The following is a 17,342-nucleotide window of genomic DNA, read 5'->3' as shown; positions in this document are numbered from 1 at the left end:
CATTAACCGTTAACCCCAACCCCAATCATTATTAGAGTAAGTTAATTAACTAATTAAAAAGACAAATATAGATAAATGTGGACGAAACTCAAAAATAAATTACCGAAGATACACGTTTAATATACACAAAATAATATATTTATATTTATAAACTTCCCTCTTTTTTAAGAGGTTGAATTTATGTTTATTGATTTATAATGCTATGTGATTAATATCATATAGGTCGATATGTCCGAGTGGTTAAGGAGACAGACTTGAAATCTGTTGGGCTTCGCCCGCGCAGGTTCGAACCCTGCTGTCGACGAATTTAATTTTTCTATTCTGCTTATTAACAGGACGGATAGGTTCATTTTAATGACTTGGCAAAGTAATAGTTGATACGCTTGTGACTTGTGAGGCAACTAGATTGTGCCTTACTGCCTTTTATTGTTCGGTTTTGTGAAATCAAAGGTTTATTTTATTTCTTACTAGATTTTATCCCCCGTATTACGAGGATTATTTTACATTATTCGTTTTTAATATATATATATATATGTATATTTTGGATTTTAATTTTATTTATTGTAACAAAGTTAATAATTAATAATATACTTGAGGTTTGATGATAAAATGGTTTCACAAATAAATGATATGTTATAATCCGGTTTAAAAGCTATCTGGGTTTGGTGATACCCATTACCCGTTTATTTTCTTTATTATAAAATTGTTTCTTAATTATAAATAGTATCTTTTTTTAAACAAAATAGGATATTAATTTTTAGTATATCCATATTTTATAGGATTTTCATATTAAATATTTTATGAGATTAATTTTTAATATAATGAAATGTTATAACCCATTTAAGAGCTATCTGGGTTTGGTGAGATCTTTAGCCGTGAATTCGGGTCAAATGCGCAAGAAACCTTCATTTACAAATAAAGCAATCTGATAGCTTGAGATAATGGTTGTTACATTTTTCGTTTTTTAATATTTATTTTTTGGATTTTAATTTTCTTTATCGTAAGAAAGTTAATAATATACTTAAGGTTTGATGATGAAAGGGTTTCATAAATAAATGATATATTATAACCCGTTTTGAAAGCTATCTGGATTTTTGGTGACCCATGACCCGCTTATGTTTTTATTATAAAATTATTTATTAATGATAAGTAATACTTTTTTTTCTAAATCGGATATTAAATTTTTGTATATCCCTATTTTATAGGATTTTCATATCAAATAATTGGTAAGATTAATTTTTAATTTAATGAGATATTATAACCCGTTTAAGAGCTATCTGGTTTTTGTAAGAACCATACCCATGAATTTGGGTTAAATCGATGAGAGACATCCATTTAAAAATCAAGCAATCTGGTGGCTTCCATAAAAGAGGGGGAGCGACCACATCGCGACACGTAGGATTTTAGTGTTTTCGTTTATATATATGATAGATAGATAAGTAAATTATTATTAGCTGTTGAGATTTAGAAAGTGGGAAAAACCATCTTCTTATTTGAGTTTTAACATATTATTTTTTTATAAGATTTTTTATTATAGTATCAGCGATCAGTTATTGATAAACTATTATGGACTACTAATTTCTTGATCAAGTATTCTAATTCGTCTAGAGTTGGCTCATACCATATGATTATGTGAATCTACTAGAAAAGAATAAACTCCAACTAAGATGTGAAACTTTTGTTGATTAGAGATTAGAATTCCTCGAAAACAATTCAAGCTTATTTTTGATGAACAGATCTATAAACGGTTTGTAGCGCCAGCCAAATGAGCCAGGACAAAGCGCGCTGAGTTTATAAACAGATTTCCATTCAAGAGTTAATTTACCCGTTTTTATTAATAAATCTGTTTAAAAACATATTATTACTATATTGTTCTTTTTTAACCATTTCAAATCAGAAGATTCAGTGTTTGCAACTAACTGATTATGTTGAGCCATAAGCAAACACTTGGCCAAGATTAACAAAAAGTAGATATGGCGGAGTGGTTAAGGAGACAGACTCGAAATCTGTTGGGCTTTGCCTGCGCAAGTTCGAATCCTGCCGTCGACGTTTTTTCTTTCTTTTTGTAAGTTTTCCTTTTTAACTGTCCATAATACATATTTACATGATTTAGATGTCCCAGTATTTGCATCTACAAAGTAAGCTTACACTCTTCCTTCATCTCTTGTGGTGTTAAACATGTCTAAAAAAATCAAAGCCAAATCCCATATATAGATAAAAAAAAAATTCAAAATTTCAGCAAACCGAGTACCACGACTACATGCCTTTTTGCCTAGCCGTGTGATTCTATCCTTGGAGACATGGTTAATGTCAATTTGGTCACATTAGTCATGCGCTTGTAATGAATTTGTGTTTGTTATATAAGCATCTTCTTAACCAAATATTGAAGCGCTTGTAATTAATGAACTACATCAAACAATCTAGCTAGAGTGTGAGAATTGCATTTACTAAAATGATGAAAATCATTGTGAAATTCTTTTGACTTTAAAACTATACACTACTCACCACGTTTTAGTTGTGTGAGGTTTATTGATATCAACTGTAAAGGTCAAAGACTTCAATCAAGTATGTGAGGTTCATAGACCTCAATGTGAAGTCAAAACATTCAGCCCATAAATCAAGTTACCAAGATTTTTAGTTATAAATAATTCTAGTAGCATGGTAAATTGTAAATATGCTTAGTGGATATGAGCCTTAAAAACTAACTTTTCATCTTTGTGAAGTACAATTTGTCATTTGAAAATTGACACCATGTTTAGCCAATTAGATCAACCAATTCATGATTTGAGTCATTTTTAACATAAATACATCATTAAAAAAAACACATTTTTTCAATTTATCTTTTTATTTGAACTCTTTAAGTTTGAATGGTGTAAGTTTGAACGGTGTAAGTTTGAATGGTGTCCAAACTAATTATCATCCAGATAGCGTTGGTCATACCACAATTTTGTACATAATCCCACTATAGGTCAAATTTTGTCAAAAATCCTTAAAAGGAAACATATAAATAGATTCTTGATTTATTTGCATACTTATAACGGAGCGTAACCAACAAGTTATAAACATTTTATATAATGTTTATGAGTTATTGTGAGTTTGTGACATGACAAAAATTTCTAAGTTAACATTTACTAAAATTGTGTTAAAATGTTAGGGTATACACGCTATGTATGCATCTCGTCCCGAAGAGAGTTAATGATCAAGAAATTTTGTACCATAGAAGCTCTTGCAATTTCCGGTACTACTCAAGAGTTGAGGCCCCTCCCTTGATGAATCCATCATAGTATGAAACCTGTGACGTTTAATAAGGGAGATGTAATGGCCGACCCTCGAGCAACCATTTAAGTTTACCAGGTAATATATATCCCATCAAGAAGAACGCCAACATTAAAGGAAAGTGGTACGAAAGAAGTTATTGTATTCTCGTGTACCATTTGGGAATTGGGGCCACTCACTTGATGAAATCATGGGTAGGCAATACAGCGCCCCATAATAAAAAATCTATAAACGCAAATGTAGAGAAAACTATCATGTGGTGGTGGTTAGAAGAGAGAAACGTTTCCAGCTCAGAAAAACGTCATCTTCGCCTTCATGATGGTCTCTCCGTGCATAAAATACAAGTGTGAAAAGCACAAAGAAATAGTATATGGCTAGAGAGGGTGAGAGCGGAATCCTTTAACGTTTGGTGGAGTCTTGTAATTATAGCCAAAGGTGTGAAGCTTTGTGTAAGGATTATTGGGCCGCGTGTCAAGGGGATATTTGGCCTATCCCTTCTATAGCTGCCATAGTGGAGATTGTGGGTGTTGTTTTGTGTGGGGCCACTTCTCAATACTATCATCTTCTTAACAATAGTTCAGAACATACCTATCGTATAGGCAGTGCTACCCTGTTGGTGTTTTTTCTTGCACAACTCTGGCACTGACATTGGTCCCGATTGTACCTCCCTCTGTGCAACATCTTGGGTGTATCCGGTCAAGTGTGCGCTTGAGGGTGTTTGGCGGTTTTCTCTTTATGTCATCTTGGTTGTTTTAAGGTTTGGACCCATATCCGAATTGGATCCAGGACCATATCTCTTCAGCCCCCGAACAATCGAGGGCGTTGCACAGGGTCTTTTTGGACGGGTTTGAGCCTTTGAGATCAAAGCATATGAACATCCCTTTCATTAAGAACCCAAAACGAGGATAAGTCCGAAGCTGTCCGATACATGAAGATTCAAACTGAAGATGGCTAGACATATAAAGCATGCGACAACCACAACCTTTCATATGCTTTTGTTAGATTGAGACGGTTTGTTGTCAAGACACACATGCACCATTATCGTTATTTTTGTAATGTTGTTGATCATGAAACATGTCTTATAAATGCATAAAAAAAACAACTAATTTTAGCAGGAACCGTTACAGCTAAAAAGGAGTATAACATTACAAAGAAATCTTATCAATCAACACTATATTACTATAACCCTTATATTGTCTTTTTACCATTCACTAGTCCTGTATAATACAAAATCTGGTGCCAAGAAATTATACAAGTCGATATGTCCGAGTGGTTAAGGAGACAGACTTGAAATCTGTTGGGCTGCGCCCGCGCAGGATTGAACCCTGCTGTCGACGAATTTTAAATTTTTTGTTATTTTTAATAAATATCTCTTTGTTATAATATTAGCTCTAACTATAACAATATTATTAGTGTAATATGAGAACTTGAAGATAACAAAACAAGAGAATAAGAAAATGTATGATTCAGTAAATTTGGATGGTCTCTACTTAGATTACAAAGGTAGATATATATATACAAAAAGGTAATACTATTTAGGGGGCATGTTCATATAGTTGGGATTGAAAATTTGGCATCCATCACATGGATGTGTCTTACCGACACTTTCATAACACTTATGTGGAGTGTTCATGTGGCCAAGACTTTTGACAAATGTGAAAAGGTGTTATACAATTTGTAAAATCGTTAGTGGTTTCACAACACTCTTTTATCTATTTATATATAATTTTTTCTTTTCTCTAGTCTCCCTGCAATTGATTTATTAGGGTTCCCAGTTCCCATCACTCACTCCTACTCTCATTCATTCAATCAACCATAATCATAATGGAAGAAACCAGCAGCACATCCATCAGCAGTCAGAAATCAACACAAGAGCTAGCCATGGAAGGCCAGAAGTACCTCGAAGACACAATAGAATCAGCGTTTCAGATCTTGTCTTCTTTGAACGACGAACTCTGTAACCCTAATCTATGGTCCTCATCTTCTTCTCCACATCCCAATGCTACCTCATCCGACACCACACATCAGTTCGAGATGGGCGGCGCCGCCCTAGATGAAGCTCGTCTCCGCTACAAGTCATCCGTCGCAGCTCTCCGGTCCGTCCTCGCCGCTATTCCCAATTCTAGAAAGGTACACTGTTGATAGGGGCACGCACGGTTCGGTTCGGGTTGGGTTTTAACTAAAACTGTAGCTTCGGCTCGGTTTTTTTTTTGTTAGGTCTGTCATTTGAAATTGAAAATTTAGGACTGAAAAAATTATAAATTTGTTTAGTTCGTTACGACCGAATTGAAAATTTTATTCTGTCCACGCAGAAGACAGCAGCGATACTCATATAACTTATAATAAAAAGTTTAGTATTTTAAAGAAAAAAAGCAGCTTATGATCAAAGCGACACATTCGTTACTGGCGCTAAACCCAAAAATTCGTATAGCTTATAATACAAAAAATATGTATTTAAAAACGATGTTTATTCAGCTTGTAAAACCCAGGAGTTTTGGTGGCAAGTTGACGCGAATTGGGTCAGTTTCGCTTACGTTTGTTATGGTTCCGGAACTAAAACAAAAAATTTACAAATTTAAAGAAAAAATAAATAAAATTGGATGGCATGGCACGAACCGGTGCCGCCACATGGACCAATGACTGTCTTGCGGCACCAACCCGTTGATTTTTATCTTATATATATATAATATAATTGATTATTAATACATTTTGGGATAAAATATTTGAGTTACATATTTCTTAAATTCATGTAATTACTTCTAATATAAAGTAAAGAATGAAAATCTAAAAATTCGGTTATGTTTGGTTTGTTTGGTTTTATTTACATGCAAAACCAAACCGTAAGTTTGATTTTTACAAAAACATAAAACCAGACCGTCGTTTTTTGTTTTGGTACAGTTTTTTCGGTTTCATGCACACGCCTAACTATTGATGTGATTCTCATAAGTCTTAAAACTGTTTACAAGCTTTGTTAAACATAAAATTTATTTATGAAGGCAAAGGCTTATGATGTTGATCCAATGTCAAGTGATGATTTGGATGTTGAGAAGCTGGTAGAGCAGGCTTCTGCTTTAAGAAAGGTATATTTTATTATTATTGTCTCTGTTTTCAATTAGTCATTTTGTATAGTATGTTGCAGGTTATTGTTAATATGTGTGTTATCTATTTTGTGCTTTGTAGGAGCTTGAAAACAAGAACAGGCATTTGAAGAATCTCATAGATCAGTTCCGAGAGCTCATTACTGACATTGCAAGTTGGCAAAGTCCGGTTTCTGGATGAAGGTAACTGTAAGTTTGATGAAGATTATATAGGTTTTTTTTGTAATAGGGCATGAACTTTAATTGATGTTTGCAGTTGATTTGTTGACAAATTTAATGTGTAAATTGGTGCGAAAGTTTAGATCGGATATCTATAGACAGTTTCACTGTTACTTGATTGATCTGGTTCCAGTTTTTTAGTTTACAATTAGGAGAAAGTACAATAAATAGGTTATCGTTAGTTATGGATCCCATGTCAAGAATGGCAGATTCATCTGCACTCGATCTTGCTAGCTGTTATTAACCTTGATACCGCATCTTTCACATATGTGTAAGCTTCTTTCACGCCGAGCTAATTCATTTGAAATAAGAGCCTTCTTGTTTTGTCTGGCTCAGTTCTTTTCTTAATGGTGCAGGCGTGCAGCTTTAGGCAAACCTCTGCAATCAACCCTAAGTTCATTAGTGTTTTTTTTTTTTTTTTGGTGCAGATTCTGAACTGGGTGTTGATCCTTTTCGGCTACTAATCATAGCATAACACATGCCACAATAAAAGCACACAAACATCACCAGAATCAAGAAAGTTTGAATCTTTTTACAACGAAACAATTCTTGGAAGTTTGGAACCCTGACACCCAAACCCATCAACCTTAGTAAAGAAAAAATAATAGTTTGTTTAATGTAACTTGTTATACCGTATACTAGTAGGAGTGCTAGATCCTAAATACATTATTTCAGTAAAATTGGTCGTTAAAGATAAAAGGAACCAAATTTACCATCTGTTTTAGACTTTTAATTCTTGTAATATAGATTTAGAGTTAGAGCATATAAGTAATATAAAATACACATTATTTTCTTTTATAATTATTTTAAAAAAAATTGCCCTATCAAGATTTGAGTTCTTTTCAAATTAGGGCCTAAAACTCTTAGCAAAAGCCATACATGATAGAGATGTACAAACCAGGTATTTTTTTAAACAAGTTAAGGGCAAGAAAAGTCAAAACTATTTTTTATCAAAACTATTCCCGGTTTCAAACCTGTTACCAAGTAGAAAAGGATCTGCTTACTTTGAAAGCAGTTCCGAATCCTGTGCCAGCTATGAAAGATTTTAACTATCGAAACACTATTCTTGTCTTGTAGAAAGATTCAATGCCTATAAAAATGAAGGTGCTTTCATCACAAAGAGCATTCTCCCTGTTATAAAATTCCATCCTATTTATGACTGGACTGAACGTTAAACCAGTTCACTTAACAAGATAGAATCATCATACAATACAAGTATCTATATCAATTATAATACTCTCAAATGGAGAGCACCCGAGTCTCGTTTTTCCATGTGTCGCCACAAAAATAGGCATGTTTTACGACATCAAAACCTGGAGTCACCCTTGTAACGTTTTTCAGAGGAAAAAGAAAAGAAGAAAATAACAAACATCAATTGCCAGCTCTTCTCAAGAATGCTAATACACCTAAACCAGCCACCAATGCAGCCCCGGCTGCAACCGAACTGTAAGCCGAAGCCCATGTATCTGCATGAACATGCTCCAAACCACCACCTGATGAACCCTTTCGGTTTCTAGGCATCCCAGAATAATCCAGCTGCAACTTTAATCCCTGTGTATTATGAAAAAAATTGTATCAACTTATACATACAAATACCATGAAATAGGACCAAAGACCATGGGTAAAAAACTAATTTTACTCAAAAGTGTACGTTCATACCTTCCAACCAGCTGATCTAGCATGTTCCACAGCTGCGATAAGATCACTATCTGTTGCAAGCATTACCATATCCTTATCTTCATCTTCATACTACAATGTCTCACCAAAAGTCAAAAGTCTGTCATTCAACATTCAGTAAACCTTTTCACTTTTTAGATGACGAGAGTTACCAGAATCTGTGGGAGGTTGTTGCGGTCAATCTCACCACCTACTCTTTGAAGTATGGCGGTTATAAGATCCGCCAAACTATGAGTTTCTAACACAATGACAAAATCAAGTAAATTAACATCTGTAATATCAAATTTTATCACAATAATAATTAAAGTAATGAAAGAAAAAAACATACCACACATAAACCTATGCATCCGACCCTTTCTATCTTGAATCTTGAAATTAAACGTATAAGGTAACGAAGGTGAGGGATAAACAGCTTTTCCAATTTCTGTCCCATTTTCAGAAGCAATCTTGAAAGAACCCTCACTGCAAAATCATTATTTCTGTTTAGGTTTGACCAAAAAAGTCAACACAGTGCTCATACCTTTTTGTTTCACTGTCATCGTCTGCAGGTGGTGCTGACATGGCAGAATCCCAAAAGTTTTGCATCATTGAATTTGCAGCATCATTATCAATCGCTGCAGTACTTCCAGCCTAATTCATGCATAAATCAATCATATCAATCATGCCCAGTAAAATCCCACCGACAGCAAAGCTATAAGTAGGGTCTGGGGAGGGTGGGATGTAGGCACACCGTACCTCCATCCAAAGGAATGAAGAGGTGGCTTCCAGAGAGACCCTCGGCTCTAAGTACATGTGTATGAAGCAAAATAAAGGAAATCAAAGTTTAACAGTTATATACAAACTACTACTAATTATAATAATATTAATAATAAGATCACAGTTTAACAGCTATATAAAAGCTAATAATAATTATAATAATAATAATAATATATGTAAGGGAAATACCATTATGGTATGCGACCTAAATAAGTTAAGTCTAAGCCCTAAGGTATTCAATTCTCTCTAAAAATCCTTAACTTTAATTCTACTTCTCCACGAATTCCTATCCTCAACCATGTCCTCGGAGAGGTTTAGGTCTATCAAATCATGCCTAATCCTCTCATCCAAGTCAATTTCGGTCGTCCTCTACCCCTCCTCCCCTCTATAGTAATGTTTTCTACGGATCTAACAGGATTCGTCGTCTGTCTTCTCTTTACATGTCCAAACCATCTCAATCTCCACTCTCTTATCTTGTCTGCTATGTTCGCCACCCCTAATCTCTCGCGAAACACAACGTTTCTTATTCGGTCTAGCCTTGTGTGCCCACACATCCAACGTAGCATTCTCATTTCTGCTACCTCCATCTCCCGCACTTGTGCCTTCTTGATGGCCCAACACTCTGTTCCATATAGCATTGCAGGTCTAACTACTACCCTATAGAATTTTCCCTTTAGTTTAGTCGGGAAACTCTTGTCGCACAATATACCTGTGGCTGCTTTCCATCTACACCATCCTACCTGAACTCGGTGGGTGACATCACTGTCTAATTCCCCATCGCTCTGTACAAATGATCCTAAATACTTGAACTTCGTTACCTGCGGGACCACCTGCCCTTCAATTGTGATCTGTGCGTCTTCATTGTCGTTTATCCCACCAAAATCACAGTGGAGGTACTCCGTCTTAGATCGGCTAATCTTTAAACCTTTTGTCTCTAAGGTTGTTCGCCACTCCTCAAGCCTCATGTTTAGATCTTGTTTTTTCTCAGCAAGTAACACAATATCGTCTGCGAACATCAGCAAGTAACCTTTTGTCTCTAAGGAAATCAAGCGAAGCTGTGATAGTGAAGTTGGAAGGAGAAAAAAGGTTGCAGAGAGAAGTGAGAAGATGGCAAAGTTGCGCTTTTAACTTCATGCATAAATAATGAACAATAATTAGACATAAATAATGAACAATAATCAGATTTTAACTTCATGCATAAATAATGAACAATAATCAGATTTTAACCTGAGTCGTTTCAATCTAAACCTGGCCCATTTAAGAAGTTAACTTACTGAGGCTACAGCTGCATGAATGATCTGAAGTACATCAGTAACTGCAAGAATTACTCCATCTGCATGAAAAGACACCAAATGAACTGAATAAATCAGGCACATAAATATAAATTATTCAAAATATTAATATGATGTAAAATTTACCTTTATCAACAACAGGAAGATGTAAAAACTTTCCTTTATTCATAGTATGCAGAGCTTCAACGATTGGTGTATCAATGCTAGCACATTCAGGATTTGGGGTCATCACCTAAATAATAAATAAATCATCAAATATATATATGTATATATATTAATAAACAAATAATTAAAATACACAAACCTTTTCCACTAAGGTTAATTCAGGACGAAGACCCAGTGCTATAACTCTATTCAAGATATCCTTTGACCTATTATACATTAAAATCACATTTTTATGATACCATTAGCTGAAAACCACATGATTTGTTTGATATATATGCATATATAAAATACAAATTTAAATATACTAACGTCAAAATTCCACGCGGTTTGCTATCAACTGTTACAATGGCGGAGCTCGTGTGACCCTCGAGCATGGTTTGTGTTGCCACTAGCACCATGTCTGATGGTGAAACAGTTACAAGCCTATGAAAATAGCAATTTCAGGTAAGTAATTCATAATCATGTGCAATTCGTTAAGAAATATTTTTTTTTAATTTATCAAAGTAAAACATATTACCTACATTGGATTTCCTGATATTATGGTTGATAAAGAAGGCTTGAACAGTCGCTCTCGAAGTGTTTCAATGAATGTACTGGAACCTGTTTTAAACAAGTGAATAACATATAATCAAGAACTGAAATCTATTAACAAATAACTTATAATAGATATTATTAAGTATTAACCAACCAGCAGCCGAGGTTCCCCAATGCTTCTCAACACCTTCAACTGCAGCTGCAATAGCTTTCCCCTTTTCAGCAGCTTTTTCCATACGCGCGATCGCGTCATTCAAACATTTTGAAATATCAAGAATGGAAACAACCCCTCCATTTTCTACAACAGGCAAGTGTCTAAATTTTCCTGCAAGACAAACATTTTGATAATAATCAAGTACATTTCTTTGTGAATTGCGACACGTCACAAGTTTTCATTGGATGTTCCTACCTTGTACCATTTTCTGTAAGGCTTCTACTGCAAGTGTGTCTGAAACTACAAAAACAGGATTCCTTGTCATCACAGCCGAGACAGGAGTGGTTTCAAGATCAAGCTCACGAGCCACAACTCGTGTTGCAATATCCTACAATTATGTCGAAATCTAGTTAAAATATATGCTATGAAGAAACAAATTCTTTTAAAAGGTCAGTGTTTTATAAATCGTGATTAGGCGCCGATTGATCGGAAATCAGAGGGCTACCAACCCCAATTCACCTAATTGCCTTAAAAGCGGTACCAGTCAAATTTCAGTCAAAATATTTTTAGTATTTGAAAATTAGGGGTGAGCAATAACTGAACTGAAAACCAACATCCCACCCAAAATTAACCGAAAACAGATTTAACCCAAAAACGATTATCAGTTTAACAGTTTTTATTTGCACCCTCGGTTAACCGAAATTAACTGAACCAAAACCATTCATATTTTCATATGTTTATAGCTTTTATGCCTCCATTTCATGTATTTCATGTTTTTACCACCATTTCATGTATTTATGCCTCCGTTCCATTTCATGTATTTCTAAGTAAAAATTTTACCCCAGGTTTGATTTTGGTTATTAATTGAACTTAACCTAACCTAACCTAACCTAACCTAACCAAACCGAAAAACTAACCAAAGCAATTAACTGAAAACGGAATGGTTAATTTGATTGAGGTTAACCCCTCCTAAAACTTTATATTTATACATACAATTTTGTATGCAGATATTATTGAAAAATTACATATAAACTTCCAATCCGACTAGCACTGTAAAAAGGAACATAAACCTTGTCTGTTAATATGCCAGACAGTAACGCATTCGCATCAGTAAGCAAAAGAGCATCAGCTTTCCTAGCAGTCATGCGCCTACACGCCTCAGCAACCGTGATCGACTCAGGCGCCGTCAAAGCTTTGGAAAGACGCAATCGCTTCACAGTGCGTTCTTCCGTCAACCTATTGAAGTTTTGTTCTATCTTGATCAATCGTTGCGTGTAATTATATAATATAATATATAAATTAAACATTAACTGAATGAAAGCTTACATTGGACGATTAGCGGGAACAGATCTTCGAGTGGCGCCATTTTCAGAAGGTTTTTTTTTAGAGTAAGTTGTGGAAACCAGGCTTCTTCGAGAAGAACCTGTGGTCATGTTGATCAAGAATAGAATTGAATCAATTCCAAGAGTATTGGAGGATTTAAAGCGATTGATTAATGATAGGAGAGGAACCCTAGTAGTTGTGATTGTAAAACATGAGTTTGATTTTAGGCAAATAAATTCTTTACTCTTATTATTCGAATTGGAGAAAATTTTAACGATTCAGCCAAAGGGTGCTTTGGGGTTTTACGTTTTCCCTTTTTCGGATATTTATATACGTTCTAGAAAAGTGGGATGAGAAAAAACAAAACAAATAAATAAAAAACAACCAAAATAACTAGACTCAACCCATTTATTCATTTGGGTTTTATTTGTTCGTTTGAAAAGTGTTTGATTTTACTAAATAGCTAGCAGGGACTATCAGACACTCGTGGGATGGTTAAGGTGGTGATTCTCATTCTTTTTCTTTCTTTTGTTTTGTTGATTCTAATGAACGACTAGCAGTGACGCGACTGTCAGACATGAAATCATATATCTCGTTTTCCTTTCCTTTCCTTTCCTTTCCTTTTTCTTTTCCTTTTTTTTGTGTATTTAGACGAAACTCGGGAACACAGTGTTTAAGCATTCTCAGCAGGTCCTTCGTATTTTTATGAGTAGGTTCTCTGTATTATATATAGTAGTTGTAAGTGGAGAAAATAGAGAAACTTTTGTTGATGATTTCCTTTGGAGAAACACTGTCCACCTCTATAATTTTTTATGTGCTGTTTGTTTTTCTAGAAAAGGTCTGTGTGGGCTGTTTTGTCTGCGCCGCGCAAACATTGACACCTACAAACTGTTTGTTTTCTCGAAGACGTTTCACTAAAAAACATCTGCACAGGTTATTCTTGGTGCAGACTTGGCACATCCACTTCTGAGATATTTTAAGGTTTGTAGAGGGTTAAAACACCACACTCTACCAACACCACGATCCACCACCGCCACCACCACCCACCGTTCGCCACCACCACCACCAGCCACCACCCACCTACCACCGTTCGCCACCACCCACCCATCCACCACCATCGTCCACTACCGTTTATCACCCACCGTCCACCACCACCACCACTGCCACTATCATCATCCAGCACCACCACCACCCAATACCACAGTTCGCACTCCACCAGTTTGTTTCAAAAATCTACATACGTTAAAAAACAAGCAGTCTTCTTCTTGCAAACTGCATATGTTTGGTCGACATCTTCTTCTACATATCTCTAGATGTGGTTTGCAAATTGCAGACATTTTACCACTGAAAAAACAAGCAACACCTTAATGTTTATTGAAAGTGGTTGTGAGTGAAAACTTGAGAAAAGGTCATGTTAAAAGTATAAAAATATATTATTTAATAATTGAAAAAATGATAAAAAAAAATGTAATGAATTTTAGTATAATTATATTGATAAGATAGATGCTATCATTAAGCAACACAATCTTTCTATAGGGGTTATTTGCAATACTTTTAAACACCAAGGTTCACAATTGAAAAAAAGGCAAACGAAAGCAAAACAGCCCCCACTCCGGTTAACGGCGTCACTCATTTCATCTTCTATCAAACGCCGATCGTGAAATGGCTTCGTTAACTCGGCTCTCAAGAAAAACCCTGAAAACCGCACTCACCTCCCACCGCCACCTGCTCAGCCGCGCCGTCGCTACCTCATCAGCCGTCAAGGCATCCGAACCGTCGGCGCCACCGGCTCAGAAGATTGCCGAATCTCCAGACCGAGTGAAGTGGGACTACAGAGGCCAACGGCAGATCATTCCGCTAGGTCAGTGGCTACCGAAGATCGCCGTGGACGCTTACGTGGCTCCCAATGTTGTGTTGGCTGGGCAGGTCAACGTTCTCGATGGGTCTTCTGTTTGGAATGGTGCTGTGCTGCGTGGAGATTTGAATAAGATTACTGTGGGGTTTTGTTCTAATGTTCAGGAGAAGTGCGTTGTTCATGCCGCTTGGTCGTCTCCTACAGGTTTTGTTTTTTATTGAGCTAATATTTAGGGTTTTAGTATATTATTGTATTAATAAGTCATCGATTGAGAAATTTTATGTGAGTTTAGTGAATTAGGGTTTTTATGATTTGGAAATGTTTGAATTAGGCTTCACTGATGAGTTTAGAGATATACTTTTTGGATGTTATTAAGAGATATTGTTTGCAGGTTTCCCAATTGATAACATTTCACTTTTGAAATGTGCAAGGGGTAAAGAACTTACAGTATTTGTGTTCGTTTTTCTATGGTTATAATGCCAAGAAAGTATATGGATTGGTTTAGTTTTATAGTCAATTCACTGGTTATCAAGCCTAAGGGTTCATGTTTTCTTTGGTGGTAATACTTGGTTATAGATATCATAGGTGTAAAACTTCAAATGTCATATCCTCTTTGCAGTTTCTGAAGTTTTATAGACCACTTGTTATCTTGGTCTATGTTTATTGCAACACATCTGAAGCGATGATTGATAATTCTGGAAATAAGAAAAGTGAAGTGGCTAACTATTAGAGATGCTGTGTCTAAACTTCTAACGTGTATTAAGTAGCACGGTTCAGTGAAGGCTTTTTGCATGTTTGTTCTATTTAATCTGCAAATGATACTCAACAAGCGTGTATAAACCATTCAAGTTGAGTAGTTGATCTTCTTATTTGGAACTCTCACTTTTTATATTGAGCAGATTTTTAAATGACCGTGGAAAATGTTGCAAGTTAAGGTGGCTAAACTATATAAGGTCTAATATTGAATGTGGTGAATTCTCAGATGATAAGACATGATCATACACACAGCTTGTATGCTAGCATATTGACAAGTTCAGTTTTACTTTTTATATTTATCTTTTTTTTGTTTTGAAGTGTCTAGCTAATGGGCCTAAGGGCTAGTGACATCTCGGTTTTCTATATAAGTGATTCACACTCCAGGCCACACAACCATTATAGCTCAACGCATATCACTTGTGGTTTAGGCTCATTGGCTAAGTGCTTTAAAATAGAAAAAAAGTTTCATATCAAAATTTGAATTGAACCTGCTACCAATCTTGCATAGAAGCTGTGTATACTCTTATCTTCATCAGTTGAGAGTTTACCACATTTTATTTTGGGTCTCGCACAATTCACATTTTTTAAGACATGCTTAAGTTTAATGGTTGAATCCCAATTAGAAACCTTTTTTTTATATAGAAAAAACCATGTTTTAGATATGGGTAAGCGTAAAAACAGATCAATATTCGAACCAAATAAGTGGTTGCTAATGTTTTAGCTCATTCTCTTTTCGAGATTTGAGTATTTGACACAAAGTTAGGAAATAAAATTAGGAAGCAACCACATTTGCTTAAAAGGGAACCAAACTGTCCCGTGCACACTCTTAAATTTAGAGAGTGAAAGGGTTGTACAGAGATCACACGTTTTGACTTTCGAGTAAGTGCAATTTAGTTTACTGGTTATCTTTATTTCATAAAAGGTTATTTGGGGCTTAAGTTTGAGAAGGTGAAATTAGTTTACTGGTTATCTTTATTATCATTATTTCATAAACAGTTGTCTTTGGTTTACAGGTTTACCAGCAGAGACAATGATTGAACGGTTTGTGACGGTTGGAGCCTACTCCCTACTGAGGTCATGCACGATCGAGCCAGAGTGCATAATCGGTCAGCACTCAATACTGATGGAAGGGTCTTTGGTTGAAACCCATTCTATACTTGAAGCTGGGTCTGTACTGCCTCCAGGAAGAAGGATTCCAAGTGGAGAATTATGGGCCGGAAATCCGGCTCGGTTTGTGAGGAAACTTACTCATGAAGAAACCCTAGAAATTCCAAAACTTGCAGTTGCCATTAACGACCTCAGCAAAGAGTATTTCAATGAGTATTTGCCGTACTCAACTGTGTATTTGGAGGTTGAGAAGATGATGAAGGCTCATGGAATTTCAATTTGAATAAAATAATTATCTATTTTTTTGTTTTGTTTATTGTGTATCAGCTTTCCTTGAAAGGGAGAAATAAGTAACTTGAGAGGACACGGTCTGCTTGTTTCTGTATCTTGATTCAAAGATTAACTAGACTGTTTGGGCCAGTGTTGTTAAAACCAGACTAGACACATTGTTCTGTTTGAACCGACACTTATTGGACATGCCGGTTTTTGGCAAGTGGTAGTTGAACTGGTGACCCGGTGGCCCCTGCTCGTTGGACTGGTTTAGGAATTCTGATATATATTTGTATTTGCCGACGTGATGTTGGCGATGTATTTTTGAATATCCAAATAGTATTCAAAATTTTACACTCTTTCGTGGTGTTCGAGCACTCCTTGGTTTGGCACTCTAGCCATCAGCAAAACGCCGGCACCAACTCGGGTTCATCAATCGGTTAACAAAATCGAGTTCCACTACCCGAATGGTTTAAGTGATGTTGTTGCTGTTTTGTATTTTAGAATATGTTAATGCAATTCATGTTTTTAAACTCTTTCATGGTGTTGGGGCACCGTTTGGGTACCCCTAGGTTTGGCACTCCATCTATCAGCAGAAAGTTGCCAACAACTCAAGTTCATCAACGTGTTACCAAAATCGGGTTCCACTACATGAATGGTTTAAGGCCGTGTGTCATGATTGATTGGTTTTATATAGGTCTGTAAACGAACTGAATGTTCGGTGAATTTTTCGTGAACCGTTCAGCGGGAAGTTTGTTTATGTTCGTTTATTTAATAAACAAACGAACACGAACAAAAAGTTTGTGTTCGTTTAATTAAACGAACGAACATGAACACATGTTCCGTTTGTTCATTTATGT

General features: G+C 35.7%; 3 protein-coding genes and 2 non-coding genes across 5 annotated transcripts; 4 read left to right on the top strand and 1 right to left on the bottom strand.

Moving 5' to 3' along the window:
- Positions 1–222: 222 nt before the first annotated feature.
- Positions 223–304, top strand: TRNAS-UGA (transfer RNA serine (anticodon UGA)). Its single transcript has one exon. It is a non-coding gene; the product is annotated as a tRNA-Ser (tRNA).
- A 4,227-nt stretch (positions 305–4,531) lies between these two features.
- Positions 4,532–4,613, top strand: TRNAS-UGA (transfer RNA serine (anticodon UGA)). The gene has a single exon. It is a non-coding gene; the product is annotated as a tRNA-Ser (tRNA).
- Positions 4,614–5,100: 487 nt separating this feature from the next.
- LOC143601007 (mediator of RNA polymerase II transcription subunit 30-like) lies at positions 5,101–6,573 on the top strand. The gene is made up of 3 exons (XM_077078529.1): positions 5,101–5,406; positions 6,273–6,356; positions 6,457–6,573. The coding sequence occupies exons 1-3, from the start codon at positions 5,101–5,103 to the stop codon at positions 6,553–6,555; spliced, it is 489 nt and encodes a 162-aa protein (XP_076934644.1). The 3' UTR covers positions 6,556–6,573.
- Positions 6,574–7,724: 1,151 nt separating this feature from the next.
- Positions 7,725–12,358, bottom strand: LOC143601006 (CBS domain-containing protein CBSCBSPB5-like). Its single transcript, XM_077078528.1, has 13 exons — positions 12,242–12,358; positions 11,427–11,559; positions 11,172–11,342; positions 11,005–11,083; positions 10,793–10,906; positions 10,623–10,689; positions 10,445–10,550; positions 10,301–10,359; positions 8,791–8,900; positions 8,599–8,732; positions 8,423–8,508; positions 8,253–8,342; positions 7,725–8,144 (listed from the first exon to the last, which is right to left on the bottom strand). The coding sequence occupies exons 1-13, from the start codon at positions 12,314–12,316 to the stop codon at positions 7,965–7,967; spliced, it is 1,404 nt and encodes a 467-aa protein (XP_076934643.1). The 5' UTR covers positions 12,317–12,358; the 3' UTR covers positions 7,725–7,964.
- Positions 12,359–14,156: 1,798 nt separating this feature from the next.
- LOC143601004 (gamma carbonic anhydrase-like 2, mitochondrial) lies at positions 14,157–16,524 on the top strand. The gene is made up of 2 exons (XM_077078527.1): positions 14,157–14,553; positions 16,119–16,524. Exons 1-2 carry the CDS (start codon positions 14,157–14,159, stop codon positions 16,493–16,495), a joined length of 774 nt encoding a protein of 257 aa, XP_076934642.1. The 3' UTR covers positions 16,496–16,524.
- Positions 16,525–17,342: the final 818 nt, after the last annotated feature.

Source organism: Bidens hawaiensis, unplaced genomic scaffold (genome assembly GCF_021521415.1).
Source record: "Bidens hawaiensis isolate Kalapana, Puna unplaced genomic scaffold, B.hawaiensis_p1.1 tig00055198_1, whole genome shotgun sequence".
Classification (NCBI taxonomy): domain Eukaryota; kingdom Viridiplantae; phylum Streptophyta; class Magnoliopsida; order Asterales; family Asteraceae; genus Bidens; species Bidens hawaiensis.
Note: the sequence above shows the minus strand (reverse complement) of the source record. Positions and strands in the feature narration are given on the sequence as shown.